General features: G+C 38.8%; 1 protein-coding gene across 4 annotated transcripts in view; it reads left to right on the top strand.

Moving 5' to 3' along the window:
- Positions 1-22,820, top strand: part of LOC306874394 (alpha-ketoglutarate-dependent dioxygenase FTO-like) — a 142,512-nt gene that overhangs the window by 20,228 nt on the left and 99,464 nt on the right. For all 4 annotated transcript variants that reach the window (XM_079424407.1, XM_079424408.1, XM_079424409.1 and 1 more), the window contains 5 exons: positions 6,678-6,755; positions 8,189-8,960; positions 12,303-12,542; positions 14,725-14,804; positions 14,947-15,090. In XM_079424407.1, the coding sequence (XP_079280533.1) occupies positions 6,678-6,755; positions 8,189-8,960; positions 12,303-12,542; positions 14,725-14,804; positions 14,947-15,090 (1,314 nt within the window). The remainder of the gene's footprint in view (positions 1-6,677; positions 6,756-8,188; positions 8,961-12,302; positions 12,543-14,724; positions 14,805-14,946; positions 15,091-22,820) is intronic.

Genomic DNA, 22,820 nt, shown 5'->3' with positions numbered 1-22,820 from the left:
ACTAAAGGCCATGAGTGCTCCCCAGAACAATGGACAGACTCAGTCCACACTAAAATATATTCATCATACTCTTTCAGAAACATACTGCAATGGTTATACCATAGTCTAATTTGTCTACCTTGCCATTCATGTGATACCGAAGAATACAAAAAAAATAATCATGTATTACCACGGTACCTTATAGCACAGGTTAAACTATGCTAAAATTGTACAAATTTAGCAAATTCAGTCTTAAAGTATACGTTTAAAATCGTTTTTGATTAAAAATGTCTGCTAAAGGTGTAAAAATAACTTTTTTTTTTTTGAAGCAATCAGTGTTTACGGAATTGAAAAACACTCCATAGCCATTCATTATTTCAAATGAATTTGTATGAATGTTTAGCTTTTCAAATAGCTAAACGGAGCATATTCAATAACAGATCAATTGTTGTATCTAGAATGGTGAAAAATCACTGGCATTGGTATATTGCAACATTCATGCCTACTTTTTGTCAAGTGAATTGTAATCATTTTTTGTAATATTAAAAATGTCTTTACTGTCACTTTTGATCAATTTAATGCATCCTTGCTGAATAAGTTTTAATTTCTTTCAAAAAGAAAAAAAATATATAGTGACTTTAAATTTTGAATGGTAGCATACTGTATATGTCAACATTTCACTTTGATCAGTACAAACACTGTGAAAGACGTGTAGTCTAATCTGCAGGTTAATTCCAAACCGTCCTTTCCATTACCATAATCTCAATATTAATGTTTGCTAGCTAACATAGTGACTAGTGTGCCAGAGACTGACCCATTGCCTGTGTGTTTTTCTGCTTGTGTGAGTATAACTCCATCAGTGCGTCTGACCTTTCACCTCTCTTCTCTCCTCTTTCTCCTGTCTTGGCAGCTTGTGACGTGATCGGTCACAGAAACATCTTTTTCTGCTTTTAGATGAGGACGACTGTGAAATAGATGTCGACACACACACCCTGAAAAGCACTTAAGCCCAGGGCTGTGTGTTATGCGTCAGACAGGCAGTGGAGCAACACTCCTGTGTGCATTTCTAAATACTTTCAAATGATTGATTTGAGAACCTGGGTTTCAGTCGCAGGCTTACACCTGCTAAAGACCTTGCCAGAGAGAGTGAATGAGAGTAACTGGAAAAGGCATGCAGAGAGTGTTGTGTGACATTAAAGCTTCTGATGTGTGAGGGTGTGTGGTGTTTTAAGCAGGTGTAATATGTGTAGAGTGTTTAAAGCTAATAGATGATTCTTGTCTTAGTTGGCACATTAGTAGTTTTAAAGTCTGCGTGACAGTTTCTGACCTAGCTGTACTTTCTGTGACAAAATTGCTGTAAAAGCAGCAGACGTTAGCAAAGCAAAACTAAAGTAATACAGAACAACAACAACAAAAAAACCTTTACCTTTAGTTTAACTAATTATTGTTAATAATTAACTTAGGTTCTTCCTAAAATAGTTAGTGGTGCTATAAATATTTCTCATACTTTTTATTTATTTCTTTTTTTATTTATCTGGCAAAAATTGTGAGAATGAAAGTCAGACTATACTTTTTTACTGATATTTTTTGACTGACCAATTAAAGTGTTTATTATTAATTAACTTTATATGTTTATATATTCCTTAGGCCTGAAAGTGCATGTTGCATTCTCATGTTGTCGTGACAAGAGCTCTAACAGGAATTTGACGTTAAATGCTCAACCGGACTGCATGTTGGTGTTGTGCTGGCAAAGCCCTTGCACCAGCATTTGCATACTTGCGTAATTATGTGTCGTGGCTTTGTATACTTTGAAAAAGAGACCTGAACCATATCTAGGAGCAATAATATCTTAGGCTTGGAGGTAGGACAGTTAATGAACCCAAACACCATGGAAACCACATAGTAGGGCTCTGGCAGCCACACACTTATTCCACTTTTCCAAATTCATATAAACACAAATATTTTACATTTTGAAGCATAAATACAATCACCAGAAGTAACAAGCTAAAGTTAGGCCATAAAATGAACTACACCATAATGCATAACTTCAGCTTCACTACCACTAAGCTTCCAACAAACGTTAAATTTTTTATTTTTTTTACTTACAAGTTGGAAAGTTTGCAACAATGCAGTGAAAGCGGACTAGTAAGTAGATACGTTTTTCTGCTTTAGTGATGAAGTTTACTCTCACCGACAACTTCTGATGTCCCATTTATCCACTTGTCCAACTGGCTTTTTTAATATATGTAAAATTTTCAAAAAATAATGAGTAGGGTTTTATGTTGTGAAAATATCTTGAGCTCGTGTTAACAACAGACCTTGTTTCACGAATTTAACCAATAACCCATTCAAAAAACCCATTGGCTTTGGGACAATGGAAAGGGAAGTTCAAAAATGGTAACTGGTTTCCAGGTTTTCGGACCCATTCCTGTAGCACTCTAATGGGAATTGCCATGTTGTTCTGGAAAATTACCTTGTCAGATACATAGCTTCTGTGGTGAAGGACAAAGTGAACTTACAGTACAGTCGGCCCGATCTGAATGGACACTAATGTAGTGTCTGTTTCCATAGGACCGTCCTGTTTGAGATGAGCTAACCGTGAGTTTGCCACATGCATCATCTGGCTGTCACCTGAGCGTCCTCTGCAGTGTTCACATCTTTTTGACATGATGGAAGTTCTTTCCTGTTCCTTAGAGATGCTGACACTCTGACTACACTTCCACTTTAGTACGGTCGTGAGTGTGTTTGAGCCGGGTCCAGGGGCGTGTGTCATTGCACCTATGTGGTGTGTTCTCACAGGCAGGTTCGATGCTGTCACACACAAGCCTTCAGCATGAGATAACGGCTATGTTTGCTCAGGTGTGTGCATTTCTCATTCCCTTTTCTTCAAGGAGGACATCCCCTGCTCTTCCTCCTGCTTCTGTTTGCCTATACCGCCGTCACCCACCGAACACATTCCGCAACTCTCTGACAAATAGCAGATGTGGAGGAAGTGTGTTTGATGTGTGTGTCCGCCGACATGTTTGCGTTTGATGCTGTACAGGTGAGCTGTCCGACTGTTTGATTCAGCAGCAGAAAAGGAGCTCAGTAACTAGTGACACACAAGCTCCAACCGTGTACTCACCAAACATGGGGCTCTAATACACACGTGGATCTCAATAGGCTACCTCCACACACACGTACACATAGTGAAACTCTCAGATGTGTTGGCAAACACTTACAGGGTTAAATTGTAAGAATTCTTTTCTGCTCATCAGTCACTCAGATTTGTGCTTGCTCTGCCAATGTTATCATTGTTTTTTTAATTGCAAGAACAATAACTTTTAGTGCTGTAAACACCATATAATCGTATATAACAATATAATCATTTTTATATATATATATATATATATATATATATATATATATATATATATATATATATACACCCACACACACACACACATACAGTACATACACACATATATATATATATATATATATATATATATATATATATATATATATATATATATATATATATATATATTCAGAACTGCCTTAATTCTTTGTGGCATAGATTCAACAAGGTGTTGGAAACATTCCTCAGAGATTTTGGTCCATATTGACATGATAGCATCACGCAGTTGCTGCAGATTTGTCGGCTGCACATCCATGATGCGAATCTCCCGTTCCACCACATCCCAAAGGTGCTCTATTGGATTGAGATCTGGTGACTGTGGAGGCCATTGAGTAAAATGAACTCATTGTCATGTTCAAGAAACCAGTCTGAGATGATTTGAGCTTTGTGACATGGTGTATTATCCTGCTGGAAGTAGCCATAAGAAGATGGGTACACTGTAGTCATAAAGGGATGGACATGGTCAGCAACAATACTCAGGTAGGCTGTGGCGTTTAAACGATGCTCAATTGGTACTAAGGGGCCCAAAGTGTTCAAGAAAATATCCCCCACACCATTACACCACCACCACCAGCCTGAACCGTTGAGACAAGGCAGGATGGATCCATGCTTTCATGTTCTTTACACCAAATTCTGACCCTACCATCTGAATGTTGCAGCAGAAATCGAGACTCGTCAGACCAGGCAACGTTTTTCCAGTCTTCTATTGTCAATTTTTGGTGAGCCTGTGCGAATTGTAGCCTCTGTTTCCTGTTCTTAGCTGACAGGAGTGGCGCCCGGTGTGGTCTTCTGCTGCTGTAGCCCATCTGCTTCAGGGTTCGACGTGTTGTGCGTTCAGAGATGGTATTCTGCATACCTTGGTTGTGACGAGTGGTTATTTGAATTAATGTTGCCTTTCTATCATCTCTAACCAGTCTGCCCATTCTCCTCTGACCTCTGACATCAACAAGGCATTTTCGTCCACACAACTGCCGCTCACAGGATATTTTCTCTTTTTCGGACCATTTTCTGTAAACCCTAGAGATGGTTGTGTGTGAAAATCCCAGTAGATCAGCAGTTTTTGAAATACTCAGACCAGGCCGCCTGGCACCAACAACCATTCCACGTTCAAAGTCACTTAAATCCCCTTTCTTCTCCATTCTGATGCTCGGTTTGAACTTCAGCAAGTCGTCTTCACCACATCTAGATGCCTAAATGCATTAGTTGCTGCCATGTGATTGGCTGATTAGCAATTTGTGTTACCAAGCAATTGAGCAGGTGTACCTCATAAAGTGGCCGGTGAGTGTATATACACCATTTACACTATTGTTTATTTTCAACAATTTACTGTTTTAATTCATTCTTTTCCAAGGTTTTTTTTTTTGTCCCCTTCAATTTTAGAATGATTATTTTCAGTGCTGTGAAACATTTGTGTACCCATGAAAAATATATGGGTCAATTTTTAGTTTAAAATTATTTGTAAAAACATAAATCATGATAATTGCATTCAATAGCATGGACATTTAAAGGTAACTGCGTTGCCACTTCAGGTTTATTTCGGCCACAATAATGCAAAAACACATATTATGTTTGTAAAACTTTCAGTGCTTAGAGCTAAAAGTCAAAAATGCGTATTGTGTTTGTCTTTGACTGACTGGCATCTCTTATCTAAGAGGAGAACTGTTAGTTTGGTTTGAACGATTGTTTGTGTTTGAATGAAACCCCTTTTTTCTTTATTTATGTGTGTATGTTGTGTGAGAGAGAAAAGAGCATTCACTTATTCTCATCTGTGGAGTAGAATGGGTCTGTCTCTTTTTTTCTTTGGAATTTGTGAGCAGCTTGATGTATTTGACGTCTGCGTGAAAGGCCACTGCTCCTCAAGACTAGCCCAGAAACTGCGCTGTCCAGACCATCTGTGTGTGTGTGTGTGTGTGTGCATGGGATTGTGTTTGCACATCAGAGCAGCCAAGCATTGCCACCGGCAGAAAAAAAAATACACACAAACACACAAATCCACTGGCTTTTTTTAAATACCCATCGCTTCTGTCATGAGATAAATTTTGACACCAACAATGAGTATGTGTGAAGTTGTCAGTTTATCTCTGTCTCTTCCTTCTATGCATCCACTTTGTCTCGTTCTCGCCCTTTTCCTCTGCCTTATTCTTCCCTTCTTTTTTATCTCTCTCAGGCCTTAAGTCAAGACTGTCCATGAATAGTGTATGTTATTTTGTTTTGTAGATTTCTGTTTGACAGTCTGCCTGTCCTTTTTATCGTTTTGGTTTAACGGAAATAACCAGACGAATGAAGTCCAGACCGGGCCTGAACCGAACCCTCCAGAGCATCTTTTTCTCAAGAGTCTCCTTGTGCTGTTATTGCAAAACCTTGCAGTAACTTTAATGGTTATACAGCCCTATTTCCACTCACTAACACATCCGCACACTCTCGCACGTGCACCCATGTCCTTTCTCAAATCAGGACGTAACCTTTTTAATGCCTTTACTTTAATGTTATTAACAGGACATTTTATTTTACTCTAAAAGTCAAGACCCATTTGGGTGAAGTCTAGCCGCTTGGCGCACTCACAAAAAGCCCTTCCCATGTGAAAACACTGCCATTATTAACATGGCTGAAATGTGAAACTCGTTCTCCGTAAATGTCAGGGAATATAGGGCATATATATGGCCCTCTTTCTCCGTTAACGTCTCTGCAGTGCGTCTGCGTTCTTAAGGGAACAGCATGGCCATTCTGCCGCTCTGCTTGATGGGGGTATCGGGCGCGAAGACCGGATCGGGGTCACTGATGTAACACCCCCCACCGTCCCACCTGAGTGGGGTGAGAGAAGGCAGTCTCTCTTGCACCTGCGGTGAAGAAATAGAGGACGTGTGTGTCGGAGAGGGACAGGAGTGGGTGCACTTGTGAAATTTATTTGGGTATCGGAGTTTTATGCCGGTTGCTGTAGGATTTACAGGTCGGAATGGAATGCAGCCCAATGAAACGCTCTTTGATGGGCAGAGCAGGTTGAGTTTTAACAGACGAGCGACTCATAGAGGGCCTCAGTTTATGTGGCTTTGAGAAGACCCTCTGCTGCCTTCTAGAGCTGTAAAAACCTGAGATGCCCATGAACTAGAGCACTATGGGATGGCAGCAGAGGGTTCTGGGAAATGTGCTCTGACTGGGAAGAGATGCTTAGAAAGTATGGACTTTCTAATATGCTTCTTTGTGAAAATGCTGATGATGTCCTGAGAAAACATTGAATATACAGTGCTTTTAAAAACTAATCAAATTCTACATTTATTTGTGGTTTTTGTTATCTTTACAGAGGCGAAGGCTTATACAGGAACTGGGTGAGCAAAGGATTCCCTACCTTTCTCCTGCAGACCCAGGATTTCAGGATCTGGTTAGAAATTCATACAAATCTCCACAATGCTTCATAATTTTTTATCTGTATGTACTCTACTGTTCAAAAGGTTAGGGTCAGTGGGCCTCATTCATGAAACGTTCGTAAATATAGGAGTAAACTCTGAGTAATTTGCTCATAAAACGGGCCTTCCCGAAAACTCTCCTCTGAATTCACAAACACTTCGTAAACTTCCGATTTGATAGTTAAACATGCGTATGTTAATGAATTCCAATCATTTGTAAAAGGGCGCATGTGCACTCTCATTCACAATTAGCATAATCCCCGCCTATGAATTACAACTGCGCAAATTGCGTGTCCAGGAATGCAGTGGAATATTCTGGTCTACTTTCTCAGGTTTGGCTCCAGTATATTGCATAAATGCAAAAAATACTAATAGGCCATATGCCTAACAATAAATATTCAATTAACATGCCCATCAACAGCTGGTGGCACAGCATTTTTCCAGCTGAGAGACGCTTTGGTTGCTTTGATTAGGAATATCCATTGCAGTAAGGTATTACTAGTATGTCATTTTGAAGAATATTGCTGAATATAAAAATGCAGTAACTAGCAATATTAACTTCTCTATTCTTGTTCAGTTGTTGTACAAGTAGGATGATTGGTCGGTGTAGTATTTGTCCCGCCCCTCCTCCATTGATTGGACAGTAAGTGACCGAGACAAGTGTTTTACCCAAAGATAAACTGTTTATATTGTAAAATATTATAATGGCAGTGCATCAAAATTCAGTGTCATCAGTTTGCCAAAAAGAACGTTTTACGCACTAATTACGCGTGGTAAGGAGCAGGTGTGCATTTCTTTCGTACCAACTAACATTTTGAAAATACGAACGCTTTCATGAATCCGAAAATTTACTTCAGAACAGCTTTACGAACGATTTACACATGAATGTTTCATGAATGAGGCCCAGTGTGTGTATATGTATATAGACATTTATACTGTTGCAAAAGGTTTCTATTTCAAATAAAAAGTGTTCTTTTGAACTTTATTCATCAAAGAATCCTTAAAAAAAGTACTTTAGTTTCCACAAAATTATTACGCAGCACAACTGTTTTCATTGATAGTAATAAGAAATGTTTCTTGAGCACCAAATCAGAATATTAGATTAATTTCTGAAGGATCATGTGACAGGCTGTTGAATATTTAGCTTGGTTGTTACAGGAATTAAGGAATGGTTCACCCAAAAATTTATATTCTGTCATTAATTACTCTTCCTCATGTCATTTCAAACCCATAAGACCTTCATTCATATTTGGAACACAAGTTAAGATATTTTTGATGAAATCCAAAAGCTTTCTGACCCTGCACACACAGTCTTGACCAGAAAGTACTCCTGTAAATATCTTAATCAATTAGATTGTTTGCTTGTGACAGTGTGTAATATGTGCAAAATCTTTGTGTAATCTGACAGTGGGACTCCAGTTATGCAGGACTGGCTTTACGACAATCTAGTGCCCTGCCAGATGGTCTCCATGAGAGGGTGCAGTCTGCTTTGATAACTCTTCAGCGGCGTGGATGTCTCCTCCGAGATCTTGTCCGAGTCCGAGACCGGGACGTCTTCACAGCTGTTTCGCGTGCTCTCGTGGGTCAGCCGGGCTGCACATACCGTTATCTGGACACCCGTCTGTTCACTATCCCCTGGCACTGTGAGGGAGAAGAAGGCCAGAAAGATGAGAGAGACAAACCTTGCTGTGACTCTGACCTGAGGGATGCTTGCAAAGCATTGTGGGAGCTCAATCAGTTCTTTTGCTCGGATGTAAAGCAGCAGACAAATGCAAGAGGCGTCAAGCGTTCCCGCAGTGACACTGAAAACAGTGAAGACACGCCAGGGGAGGGAATGTGCGAAGAGAGTGTTAAGGACAGGTTACTTGAGGAGAAGCAGGAGAAAGAGGAGGAGGAGGAAGAGGAGGAGGAGGAAGAGGAAGAGGAAGAAGACAGCGGTCAGGGCTGTTCTCATTCCTCACCTCCTTCATCTGCTCCGCCACCTGATGTGGCCGGCCTGGTTCAGTTTAACATCACCCTCATCAACTACATGGACCCTACAGCCATGACCCAACTGAAGGAAGAGCCGTATTACGGCATGGGCAAGATGGCGGTCGGTTGGCATCATGACGAGAACCTGGTTCCTCTGTCACCAGTTGCTGTCTACAGTTATAGCTGCCCAGCAGAGCCAAAGAATGAAGGTGAGAGGTCAAAAGTCTTGGGTAGAGCATGTAATACTGTATCAGAGACATAGCACCGTAGGGCCCTAACACTGCGGTTGTGAGCCTCTTAGATTCCAAGGCCCCATTTTGTCCAAGACAATATTCAATACCCTGTTATATAAGCTGATAGGTACCTCTAGTAATTCTGTTGTAACAAAACAAATAAACTTAAAAATATGATGGCAGTTTACTGTTTACTGTACATCTTTATTTTAGTGTGGTTTTAGCATTTTTACTTGAGATTATTATTATTATACCTACATTTACATCAAGCATAGCGTTAGTTCTGGCAGGTCACACCAGTTAAGCTTGGATAGAGCTAACTCTCAGCTGATCCATGTCTACCTATAGGAATGCATCGCATCACTATATAAGGTCTATCCAGTATCCAGTAGGAAATAATTACTCTTCTACATCCCCAGCTCCCCCTTTCTTCCACAGTTAGGACTTGACTTATATTCCTTGTTGAATCAGACTCCTTTATGTTGAATTATATTGTCACATCAAATTGCCATTAAGAACATTAAATATATATACTGCATTTGGCTCCGTTCTGTTTACTCTAGGGGGCTTATTGCTGCTCTCCCTGCTCTTATTAATGCTAGGCTGCATGGATGGACAGGGAGTTTTTGCCCAGAACAGAACCATACCACCAATCCAAACTGTGTGCTAATTGTCAATCATCTTTGATGATAGTGATCCTGACAGGATTATTTTTAAGACTTATTGGGGCTTCTCTGGATGTTTGCCAAGGTCCCCTAATGGACTCCAGCCCTCTGGGTGAGAACCACTGCTCTACCCAATGACACATGATAAATAAATATTCATAATATTCCTTGTTTATTGACTGTACTTATTTGTATGAAAAGATACTATTCCACAAAGAGTTGAGAAGAAAATTATTCAGCTGTTACTTTTTTATTTTTAGACAAAAATGCAATGTAAATGTAATCAGAATTTGAATTGTTTATACATTATTGCGGCTTATTTAAAAGTATATACTGTATAAAACATTATAGAATTACACTTTGAACTGAAACTGATAATTAACTGAAAAATACAAATTCTGTCGTCATTTACTCACCCTAATGTCATTCCAAGTCTGTATGACTTTCTTTATTCTGTGGAACACTAAAAGAGATGTTTTGAAGAACAGTTTTTGTCCATACATTGAATGTCAGTGGTGACCATTATTTTAATTTTTTGTTCTGCATCAGCATGAAATGCATAATTAGAATTTTCATTTTTGGGTTAACTCTCCCTTTAAACATTCTCACTCCTGTTTCATTCTCATTGAAGAGAAAACAAATCCTTTATTTTTCTAGCTCACCACTGAGAACCTAAAACATTTATTATGACACCAGCTCGTTCAAAAACATCCTTCACTTGATAGGTCGAATGTGTTCATGCAGTCATTGTATGAACTTGTTCCATGAAGAAGGAGCCAGATCTTCCATATTTCACATGAATCTCACTGGAGACGTTTTTCTGGACATCAGTCTCTCTTCACGTCAGGCTAACAGCTTAGCATGCAGCTGTGTGTGTGTGTGTCAGTTCGACAGAACAGAGTTTGGTGTGCTAACCAGAACCACCTGCCTCACGAGCACTGTTTCGCCAATCTCTTACTGACCGATTTGATCTTTGACCTCCCCAGGGCCCGCTTCAAACAGCGCATGAATGGTCTGTGTGTGTGTTTTTGTGTGTGAATGTGTCAGTTTGTGTGGAATTATTCCACAGCTGTTCTTTTGGAGGTAAAATTGACCCCTCGGTTCCAGACTTCAGAGAGACTCCCCTGATGGAACGCTTTTGCAGCGCGTATGCACCCGTGCAAAGCATTGCACAAAATGTTGCCTTCACTTTAGAGAAATCGCTATGGAATGCTGCAGACCAGCTGAAACAGATTGTTGCTTAGAAGAATTTCACTTTGTATATCATTTATTTGTTGCTCTTTGTGTGTGTGTGCGCAGGATTGGGTTTTATTTTTTTTTCTTGTCCATTCGGATAACATCTGCATGTCGTATAGATTCGTGTTTCATCTGAACACGCTTTGAAGAAGAATATCTCACCAAAGCTTTTCATGATGCCCGTATCTTTTAACACATCTGTGATGGGTTTATAGAGTATGCTGGCCGTGCTGCAGCGTGTAGTATCACGAACAGTCTCCAGCGGGGGGAGTCGCTCAGTGACAAATCTGTTCAGCTCCTCATCCAACACTGACTAGATCCAGCTCATTTCCTTTTCTAGCAGGCATTGGTTTGTGCCACTGTGTTTTTGATGGAATCTTTTCCACCGCTGCTGTGTTAGCTGCAGATGGCCCTTTGAGAGCTGTGTCAGAAAGCAAAGGCTGAAATTAAGTTACTATTTATCCCTTCTGAGCGCAGAGAAAGCCTTGCTCAGGGCTCGGGCTTCCAAGAGCGCTTTTGTATTGATTTCACTGATAGGTGCCAGCCTGCCTCTCTTATTTTATTTATTTACTTATTCTTTTTGTCTTATCAGCTACACTTTCTTTCTATATTTCTCTTTGGCTCTGTCATTGTTTTTTGATTAACACAGATCGTTGGTGGAAGTTGCATAACATTTTATTAAGTGTTAGGAAGACATTTTATCCAAAGCGACTTTTATTATGGTTCTTGAAACGGCAGCTTCAGGTAATGCCACTAAATTGCTGCATTGTATACAGAACGGACTGAACAAGTTGTTAATGCAGTGATGTCTAAAACTCCTTGTAATTTTGTGTTGCACAATATATCGGTTATCCACCAATATTAGAATCAATGACCACAATATTTTGTGGTCAGTGATTCTCACTTAAAGCTAATCTGTAATAATAATAATTTAATGTAGGATACTGCAAATCTCAAAATGAATATTCATACTGTATAGTATAATGTAATGTCTAAATTCACTTGTAGCATTAAAAATCTTTTTAGATTTTAGTGTTTATTTTTGATTTAGGCATAAATAATTTAGACATGGCCGTGCTTTATTTTAATGCATCCTTGTTGCAGTGTAATTAAAAAAAATAAGTACTGACTAATATTAATTAACTACATTTATAATAAGTTTAGGGTTAGGATTTGATTTAGTGTTAGTTACTGGTAATTTTGTATGATTACTGTTATTACTATAGTAAATACATGCTGTAAGTTGTTGCAAGGACACATTAAACTAAAGTGTTACCATAGAAATTTAACATCGACCATTCGGAGGTCATTGGCTATAACAAATAACTAATTATCTGATTATGTGTTATTTATCATCATTTAGATAAAAACATTTGTGTACATCCCTGCTCTAAATGCAATACATCTTTGTTTACAGGGGTGACTGAAAAGGATGGGGAGGGACAGAGTAAAGAAAAAGAAAAACAAAAAGAAACAGAGACTGAAGGTGAAGGAACAAGTAAAGAAGAACTGAAGAAAGAAGGAGGAGAAGGTGCGGAGAAGGAGGAAGTGCAGAAAGAGAAGGCATGTTGGCGTGTTGGACTGAAGGTGGCCTGGGACATTCACACACCAGGTCTGGCTTTGCCTCTACAGTCCGGAGACTGCTACTATATGACAGGTACACAATCACATTCATCTGTGTCCAGAAACAGTAGACTCGAGTACATGTGTAAAGCGGATTGTACCGTCTCGGTCATGTTGAAATGCATTAGACCAGGAATTATCTTTCCCAGAGGATATACACATCTACATCCTTTTATATACATATGTGTCTGTTTCCCTAGGATTTTGCTTCCACAGGTTGCTTTATCATGTGTATAAGAGAGGTTAAGAAAACCAAATGTTATTTTATGAAGCGCTGTGACCCCTGTCTGAGAGCAGGACTGAGAGAGAGAATCAGTAAATCAGACTTTTATTACTGATGGCTACAACAGATGCCCCCTGTCTCCGACCCCACCTACGTGCAAACCCTCTCCTCCAAATATCCCATAAAGTGAGTCTGATGACCTTGATAAGGACAATATTTATTTCCCGAATTCTGTGTACAAGCATGACTAATGCTTTCCCCCCTATACACACAGTTTTATCATCTCCGCTTGGATATTTTCATCTGTTTGGAAGAGCTTGCCAGTGGTCGGGCCTCTTTGTTGCTGGGTGCTCCAAACTGAGCGTTATTTATACCTACCTAATGGCACTCTTCGTCCTGTGAAGTGACTTTAAGTGAAAAGCTAAAGAAATATAAACATAATGGGTCATAATGGGTTTCCTGGGCACAGGACAAGGGTGAAAGTGTGACTGGGAAACTGGCTTATAAACGGTTAATGACACTATGTCTTCTGGCCGAGTTAGTCAGATTTTTTTTTTTTTTCTGTTGAATTTGTAGAAAGCTACTTCCAAAGACACATGAAGTCTAGATGGCAGTACAGTGTGTTGGGATTTTCGTCCTCTATGTGAAGAAAACCACTCCCTAAAGATAAAGCTTTTATTTGGCTGCTGTAGTGTAGCAACTTACACCTCACATGGAAAGATGGAGGGAAGGAAGAAAGGAAGATATAGTGTACCAGCGCATATCAAGTGCTTTTTCAACAAAACTAAAAAGTGTATATGTATAAATAGGAAAGGAAGGAAAAAGGGAAAATTAGGTACATAAAGAAGGTGAAGGATGCAAAAAGCTGTAGTTTAGCAATCCATGATACAAGAAGGAAAAGAGAAAAGGATGTAAGGTAAAGAGAACAGAAGAAAGGAAAACAAAACTGGAAGGAAGGAAATAAAAAGAAAAAAGAAAAAGGATAGAAAAGAGAGAAGGAAATAAGCAAAAGAGAAAAGAAGTAAGGGGATGTATTAGGAAGTAAAAATGATGTGGAAGGAATTTAAAGAGCGAGAAGGAAGGTAAAGGAAGTATTAGGAAATAAAACGGGGATAGGAAAAAAGAAAAATTAAAAAATTAAAAAAGGAAGGTAAGTAAAAAAGAAAGTCAAAAGAAAGACGAGGTGGAAATGGGAGAAGGGAGGACAAAGGAAAGCAAGCAATGGAGAAAGAAAGAGTGGGAGGGGAAAATAACTTCCAGTTATTCAACTCCCCATTCCTATGTTTCTCTAACACTGTCACATCTCTTCCCTTCCATCCGCTGATGCCCCAGACTCCTGTGAGCAAATCTAATCAGTAGATTCTCAAAAATGGAATTTGGTGCTGGGTAGCGGAGAACAATTTGTTGGGCCGACACCGGGCCCAGCTGGTAATAAGATTTCCTGTGCTGAATGCTCCAGGGACAGGACAGACCTAGGGAGAGGTTTTGACCCAATAGATTTAAAAGCCCGCTTTTAACTCGTGCACAGCAGCCCCTCGATGACAAGAGAATAATGATAAATATTTATTAGGAGAATTTGGTATGACCCAAGATTCACACCGAGGTTGTAGCAGAGCCCAGGTTGAGAGAATCGGAGTATTATTAGATACCAAGTGTTTTAAAGACAATTTAATGCAACAGAAAAAAATAATAGCATACTGAGGAAATGAAACAGACATTACTGTTTATGCTGCAGTACATCAGAGAATGCAGGAAATCCATTGATTTCAATGGGACAAATCAAAGTCCCTTTCAAGGAAAGTCAGTTCACTCAGTGTCTACAATTACAATACCCTGGGCACTACTACTACTACTCAGCCATATAGATATATATGATAGAATAAACTCTGAATAACAAAGACAAATGCTCCTCTTCCAAGGTTCATAGTAATATTGAAGTATGTTTCTTCTGTTATCTGTGTGTGTGGCTGTTGGTATGCGATTGTATTTATAGATGATCTGAATCGGACACATCAGCATTGTGTACTGGCTGGTGACACCGCTAGATTCAGCTCATCTCACAGAGTCGTACAGGTGAGCGTCGCCTCTCCACAGTCTCCAGTAGTCCTGATCAGACCAGAAACTTCATCACCGTTCATGTTAAATCCTCAAACAGTATGTCTGTATTTCTGGCTTCTAAGTAAATATCATGCTATTATCTGTCATGTTCCTTTAGTGTTGTACAGGAACGCTGGACTACATACAGAAACGCTGCTCAGAGGCCTTGGAGAATTTACACATCGACCCTGAGAAGAACACCAAGAGCCTGAAGTCCCTCCTCCCCTCCACCCTCCAGCGCATTGAGGACATCCACAATGAGGTGTGTATTTGAACAAGATTGTGAGTGTGTTTGAAGCAATTTAAAATGTGTACTCATAACATCAAATCCCAAACGCGCGTCTCAGGCCATAACAGATGAGGTTGCTTGGAGGTTTTTTAAAGGTTGTACTAGGCATTCATTTTTCAAACCCCAAACAATAGCTCTTTCAGAGGGCCTAACTATCAGTGTGGCCTTGTGTAAGTCTCTGTTGAACCCCAACTCACCTGGATTACAACTCAGCACCTTAAAACCCCCATCAAAATATAAACTGCTATATATATATATATATATATATATATATATATATATATATATATCTCTATATCCACCCCTGCCTAGGGGCAGTAGCTTCCCCGGAGGTTACTGACCTCAACACTCTGACCTGATTGAGGCTATTTTGTTGAAACTGCCCACGAGGGCCTGTGTGTTCTTAAATGATGTATTATTGTATTATTTATTATTGATACTCGTTTTTATCCCAGCATGCTGTTCTAGCAGAGCTCAACGTCTAGCTCTTGTTTAGTGAAGTGGACTGCATGGAGATTGCGGTAAGCAGCCCCTGATGGGGGATCTGTAAAGGATCTGCAGTGTGTAGGATTAATGGAGTGTGTTAGTCCATTGATGTTGATAAAGGTGAATGTTGGGAGTCACGTGATGTGCTCATGAACCTAGTCACACTTGAGTAGAGCTCAGTACGTTTGGCCTCTTTTTTTAAACTTTCAATACTTAAAGCATTCCCAGATACTGAAAGTGCATTTTCTTTATCACTTGTAATTGTCTTTCCCCCCTTTATTACTTTATATTGTTTTGAAGCTATATTTATTTTGAATTCTTAACAATAATTAATTAATTATATATTAATATATTAATTAATTAGGTAACATAATTATTTAAAAAAGTAGCCTGCTTATATAATTGAATAAAAATGCACAAAATAAAATTTAAATAATCGTGATGCATTGTGATATCGTTGACATGATAATCATAATCGAATTGAATCGTGAAACCAATGCCGATTCACACCCCTATATTAAGGGGTGCTGGCAGATCAAGGTTTGTTCTTGGTTTGATCTGCCATAGTTCATGGGAATGTGTTTTATATATTTTTTGAATGGTAACGGGGAGGGTGGGGGGTGGGTTAATGGTAGACTCAACTGGTTTTATTTTCAAACTTGTATTTTGTCTTATTATGCAGTAATTCCGTTTGATACCTATGACTGACCTTAATATTCTGAGTTGTAATATTAATGGCCTAAATGGCCCTCACAAGCATACAGGTTTTCTGGATTTATTGCGAAGAAGAAATATTGATATAGTGTTAGTTCAAGAATTCCATTTGAAAGAGGAGGATATACACAGGTGTAATAAGTTTTATGAAGTGGTATCTCACTCATCTTCGGATACTAAAACCAAGGGTGTCCTAATATTGGTCCGGAGGACTTTAAATATGACTATTTTAGATCAAGTTTGTGATACAGATGGTAGAATAACACATAAAAACAATAGCGGATAACAGGAATATTGTATTTCTCTCAGTTTATGCCCCTTGTACTCCTGACCCTACTTTTTCTCTGTTTTGTCAACCTATCTCTTGAAGTTTTCAGATTTTGAAATTATATTGGGTGCAGATACGAATTCTTTAATGTCGCATATCCTAGATAGATCTGGACCAAAGGAATCACACTCTCAAACTTTGTGTTCTGACAAATTTCGGCAATGTGTAACCTCATCCTCGTTGGTGGATAGTTGGCGTTTTTTAAATCCTTCTGTTAAGTCTTTCACTTTGCTTTCTGCTACTCATAAATCATATTTGCGAATTGACTATATTTTAATTTCTACTTCTTTATCTTCAGCTGTTCGTGATGCCAATATCTGTTCCTTATCTTTGTCAGATCATGATGGAAATTTGTGCAGATTATCTTTTATCCCTCGGCCATCTCGTGCCACTAGATGCCGCTTTAACCCTAAATTGTTACAGGATGAAAATTTTTGCAGTCAATTGAGAAATAAATTTGCTGAGTTTATTGACATTAACCAAGGTTCAGTGGATGATCCTCGAACACTTTGGAATGCAGTTAAAGGATTTATAAGGAATAACTCAATTTCATATGCCTCTTTCCTTCAGAAAAACCGACACAAAAAGATAGTTGAACTGGAATCACAGCTCCAGAATCTGACTAGAGATAATCAGCATTGTTTTTCAGATAATACACTCAGTAAAATCATGGCAGTTAGGTCCGAACTCAATTCATTACTGAGATCCAGGGCACAATTCCTGATCCAAAGATCCAGGGAGGCTTATTATTTTCAAGGGAGTAGACCAAGCCACCTTTTAACCCTAAAATTACACAACAGTGAAACATTTGCTAATATTTCAGCTGTGAAATCCCAATCTGGGCTCATTTTGACAGACCCAAAAGACATTAATATTGCCTTTCACTCTTTTTACTCTAACCTCTATACTTCTTCTGCTGATGGTGACCCTGACTCTTTTGCATCTTTTCTGTCCAACCTTGATTTGCCTAGGCTGTCAGATTCAGATCCGGCTGAACCGATCACTCTTCAGGAGCTGGAGTCAGCAATTCGATCTATGAACAAGGGGAAATCCCCAGGCATAGATGGCATTCCGATCGAATTGTATACTACTTTTTGGTCGGATTTAGGCTCCTTCATGAAAATCCAGCGCGTCTTCTTCCAGAAACTAGCAGTAGCTGCGATGAAGGAAAGACTGAACATCGTGTTGGTTTCATACGGATTACTTCATCACAGAATTATTTGTTTTCGATATGACTTACTTCATTTCAACGCAGACACTTCAAACTTTCTATAGATATAACTCTCATATCTCTGTGTTTAGTGACGCGTTTCTAAAAGCAGTTCGCGGAGATGGAGAAGACAGAGAGCGCACCCTGTTTGTTTTCTTTATTCTTCAAAAACACAAAGTTTAGTTTTTATTATGAGTGTATACAAATAAAAGTAGACTCCTTACAGATTCGAATGGTGTATTGCTCTTATCTGAACGATCAAAAATGGCAGAGTAATTCAAGCTCATTTCTGCCTTATCAGGAAAATCTGCCACAAAACGCGTATATGCGTTTGTCGACCCCCAAGGGGTTAAAATTAATTGGAGTAAGTCATGTTTACTTCCCCTCAATTCTAAAATTGATTCCATGTCCCTTTCTATATCTATTCCATTGGTTCAAAACTTTAAGTACTTGGGGATAGATGTTTCTTCTTCCCTGCAGGAAATCGTCTCAAAAATTATAATGCTATTCTAGCCAATCTATCCTCAGCTTTGGAAAATTGGTCTCATCTTCCTACTTCTTTTCAGGCCAGTATATCGGTGATTAAAATGAATGTTCTCCCACGTATTAATTTATTTTCTTCCATGATTCCTCTCGCTCCACCGGTTGGCTACTGGAATAAACTAGATGCATGTGTTTCACGGTATATATGGGATGGGAAACATCCTCGTATTAAACTGACCACCTTACAACAATGTAATGGAGGTCTTTCTTTCCTTAAGTTTAGACTGTATGCTCAAGCCTTTTCCCTCTGCCCTTTAGCAGTTTGGTTTGATCCTGACGCTTCTGTGTCTTGGAGAGCAATTGAGGAATCTTATTGTTTATCCGTATAAATTGAAGCATCTTGTTTTTTGGGGAATTCCGCTTAGGCAGTGTAAATCTCAGTTTGGTCCCATTGTAACCCATCTCCTCTCCACATGGAGGGATGTTGAAAGACGTTCACAACTAGTTTCAAAATGGCATAGGCATTCGCCTATTTTCCACAATAATAACCTTTTGTCAGGCAGTACTCCATTTCATTGTCTGCAATGAACTCATAATAAAGTAAACACTCAGGGAGATATCTATGATGATTAGTGATTTAAAATCCGGAATCTTAAAACTCAATATAATCTGCCAGGCACCTCCTTTTTTATGTATTTGCGCATTAGATCGACCCTACGGCTATTCAGGGTGCCTTGGAACTCTCAACTACATGTTCACCCTTTGTGCAAACTAGTCCTTCCTTCTGAGGAATCTCCATCCTCTGCTTCAGTCATTTATCTCTCTGACGCGGCGAGTATAAACCAGGCTCTACCCACTAAGCGCTCGTGCTGAAAGCACCTCTCTTCATGTGATCAGTGAAATCTGACTCCTGCTATAATGTGCTGCGGCTGGCAGCGCGCGCTGTATGAAGCAGACGCTTTGGAGCAGCGCAGACCTGGCACTCGTACAAATGCGACCACGTCAAATTTTAACTCGCAAACAATTACCATTTTGGTCGCAGTCTAGAGCCCTGTCATGTTAAATTTAATCTTCGTATTACAACAATAAAAAAACATTTTATTTATAAAAAAGCTTTAGCAGCAACACTAATATTAGCAGTAAGCAAAATGAACATAGAAAGTCTAATGTTTTCAAATGGAGAAAATAAAGGAAAGGAGTCCTATCAACTTCATTTTTAACTACAGTTTTAGTAGGTTTATAAGCTGTTTAATAGGCTAAAGAGTGAAGAATAATTCACTGGATAATGTTAATTCACGGAATAATATTCTCTGGAATATTGGAATATAACAAGCATTGTATTTTATTGCATTTCTCAACTGGCATGCTCTAAATTATGCAGCTGACAGCGCGGTTTATCTGTGCCTTTACACAGAACTATAGGCTACTCAAACTGCGATCGATCGCGGAGATAATAAATCATTAATTTCCATAGAGTTGTATTAATTTAGATGTTTATAAACAAAATAATGGTTATATAGTAAGTGTTAATACAATTTAGGGTGCTTCAAAAAAGTGAATCTTGTTAAAAGTTACATGCGGTGGCCGTGCTGAGCATTTCTTGAGCATCAACCGCTGAGTGAACTGCAATATGAAAGCGGCTTCACGAGACTAATGATGAGCATATAGACAACAGAGAGAGAATTACATTCAATGCTTTTCTTTCCAACATGCAATCATTCATGGCTGTATTATTTAATTCATGCAAAGTTACGTCTTTATTGGGAGAGGACTTGACGGATTATCTATGTGACTCCGACTTCACAAGACTAATAGACCACAGAGAGAATTAAATTCAGCACTTTTATTTCCACCATGTGCTAATTCATGGCTGTGTTATTTCAGGCAAAGTTATAGCCTATCTTTATAGGGACAGGGCTTGACAGAGTATCTTATTTATCATATTTCTTAGAGCCAAGTTGCATTTAAACTATATATCAGGCATTTATGTAATACATCTAATTTGTGCATTAATGCCTGTAATATTAAATAGTTTACTAACTACAGCAAATCAAGTACCTGCACACCGTTGCTGTCTTGTCTCCCCTCAGATGCGCTGCAATTGCGATCCTGCGCGCAATTCTGAAAACGTCCACAAGTGTTTATCGGGGAATCCGATATTACAAAACCGATATTCGATTATGGAAAAATGCTTAAATATCGGGAAAAATATCGGTAAATCGATATATCGGTCGATCTCTAGCTATAAATAAGAATCTGAAAAGAAAGAAGCTTCAAATAAATATTTTAACGTGCTTGAATAAATCCAACCACCCCTATAGATTTTATTTTCACTTTCCATAATCTGTGACAGAGGATCTTGGCAGCAGGGATTTAAATCTTTAACAAGACTCAAACTGACACAGGCAGAGTGAAAGATTGGATTTTTTGATCAGGTAGGGTACAAGTGATTTCAAAATATTTCAGCCGGTTTATATATATATCGTGTAGCCTATATATTATTTATCTCGTATCAGATGCATTTGTTTGAGTTGTGCTGCAGTAAAGCACTTCATTGTAGAAGGCTACTACGGTGATTAGCCTGTCTTCACTGCGCAGCGCGAGCAGGACAAACAACAATGCAGAATATTAATAACTATGACTGGGACTGTCATATACATAATTATAATGAGAACAATAATAATAAATAATAATAATAAAACGTTGTGAATTTTTAGAGTTTAGTTGCCGTGATTCTACATGTTGTTGCATGAAGAACGCGTCCACAGGAGTTCATTCTGAGCCGCGCAGACGCATGCCTTCGGGGCATATCGTGGAGATAGTCTATAAGTCATTATATTTACGTTATGTTGTATAAACAACGAAGCGTACTCTATATGAGGTAAATGAGTTAAATCTCACTGATTAAAAACCTGCTATCAAAAGCTTCATTCTGGTCTTCAATGCGCGCAGCTCAAAGCAGAAATGCAGAACATTAATACCAACTGTCATATACATAACGTTATAATGAGAGCACTATTGTAAAAAATGTAGCGAATTCTTTGGGTTTCGCTGACGTTTAATGTTAACTATCTTTTAATCAAAACATAAAACATTATTTACCCCGTATGTACTGTATCTGCGAGGCGTCTGATACACACTTCCCATTGTGTTAACATCAGTAATTATTACTGACTTGCCTCTTGGTAATGTATCTTGCCTCACCCCCAACACATATGATTCGACTGTCAGTCGAATATCGTCAAGATTCGAAAATTCCGATTTGACTATGAAAATCCTTAGTCGAGGACACCCCTAGTTGTAACGACTGGTTATTTGAGTTGCTGTTGCCTTTCTATCATCTCTAACCAGTCTGCCCATTCTCCTCTGACCTCTGACATCAACAAGGCATTTTCGTGCACACAACTGCCGCTCACTGGATATTTTCTCTTTTTCGGACCATTCTCTGTAAACCCTAGAGATGGTTGTGCGTGAAAATCCCAGAAGATCAGCAGTTTTTTCACTTAAATCCCCTTTCTTCCCCATTCTGATGCTCGGTTTGAACTTCAGAAAGTCGTCTTCACCACATCTAGATGCCTAAATGCATTAGTTGCTGCCATGTGATTGGCTTATTAGCAATTTGTGTTACCAAGCAATTGAACAGGTGTACCTCATAAAGTGGCAGATGAGTGTATATATATATATATATATATATATATATATATCACTTTTATTGTCAGTACTGGTGTATTATGACACTTGTACTCGTGCTATATTCCAAGTCTTCTGAAGCAATACGATGATAGATTTGTGAGGATTGTGTTGTTATTTGCTGAAAATCCTCTGTCCACCATTGCTTTCAAATCTAATTTGCTTATACATATTCAAGTTTAACATCAGTAATCGGATTTCCATCAATGTATTTTTATGCAAATTTTTTCAACCGCTCAGAATGCACCAGTTTTGCATAAGCACTAGAAATGTTTGTGTTCTTTTATATTGTTGGTGGGTTTCCAGCCATGTAATTTTTTTTATGCAAAATTTTGTGAAATTGAATAAAAAATGTGGAAAAGAAACTCCAAGATGCAAATAAAATCAGCCAAAAAAACAACAACAACAACCTTATAACACATATATGCAATAAATTCCTAGATGTGTATCAAAAAGATCTTTCCTTTAAGAAGTTATGTGACTGAATACTTTAGTTATACTGTATGTTCTTACATTTTGCATCCCTGCAAATCTCATTATCTGCGCTGATGTCCACACACATATATGGCTCTTTATTTATATGTGTGCGTATGTAGGTTGACAGAGCAAACAGCACAGACTGGCTTATATTGATTGAGTCCCAGCAGTGCTGGACTCGAGGGTGATCTGGTGAAATTGATTGGTAGTCCTAACAGTGAACCTTGTGTGAAAGATATCTAGAAATCTTAACCCATTTGTGAATTTTTTAATTTTAACTTTACCCATTTGTGAAACAGTGCTATAGCCGCAGGT

Source organism: Barbus barbus, assembly GCF_936440315.1.
Source record: "Barbus barbus genome assembly, chromosome: 1".
In the NCBI taxonomy this organism is placed as follows: domain Eukaryota; kingdom Metazoa; phylum Chordata; class Actinopteri; order Cypriniformes; family Cyprinidae; genus Barbus; species Barbus barbus.
The sequence above is the reverse complement of the archived record's forward strand: the minus strand, read 5'-3'. Positions and strand labels throughout refer to the sequence as shown.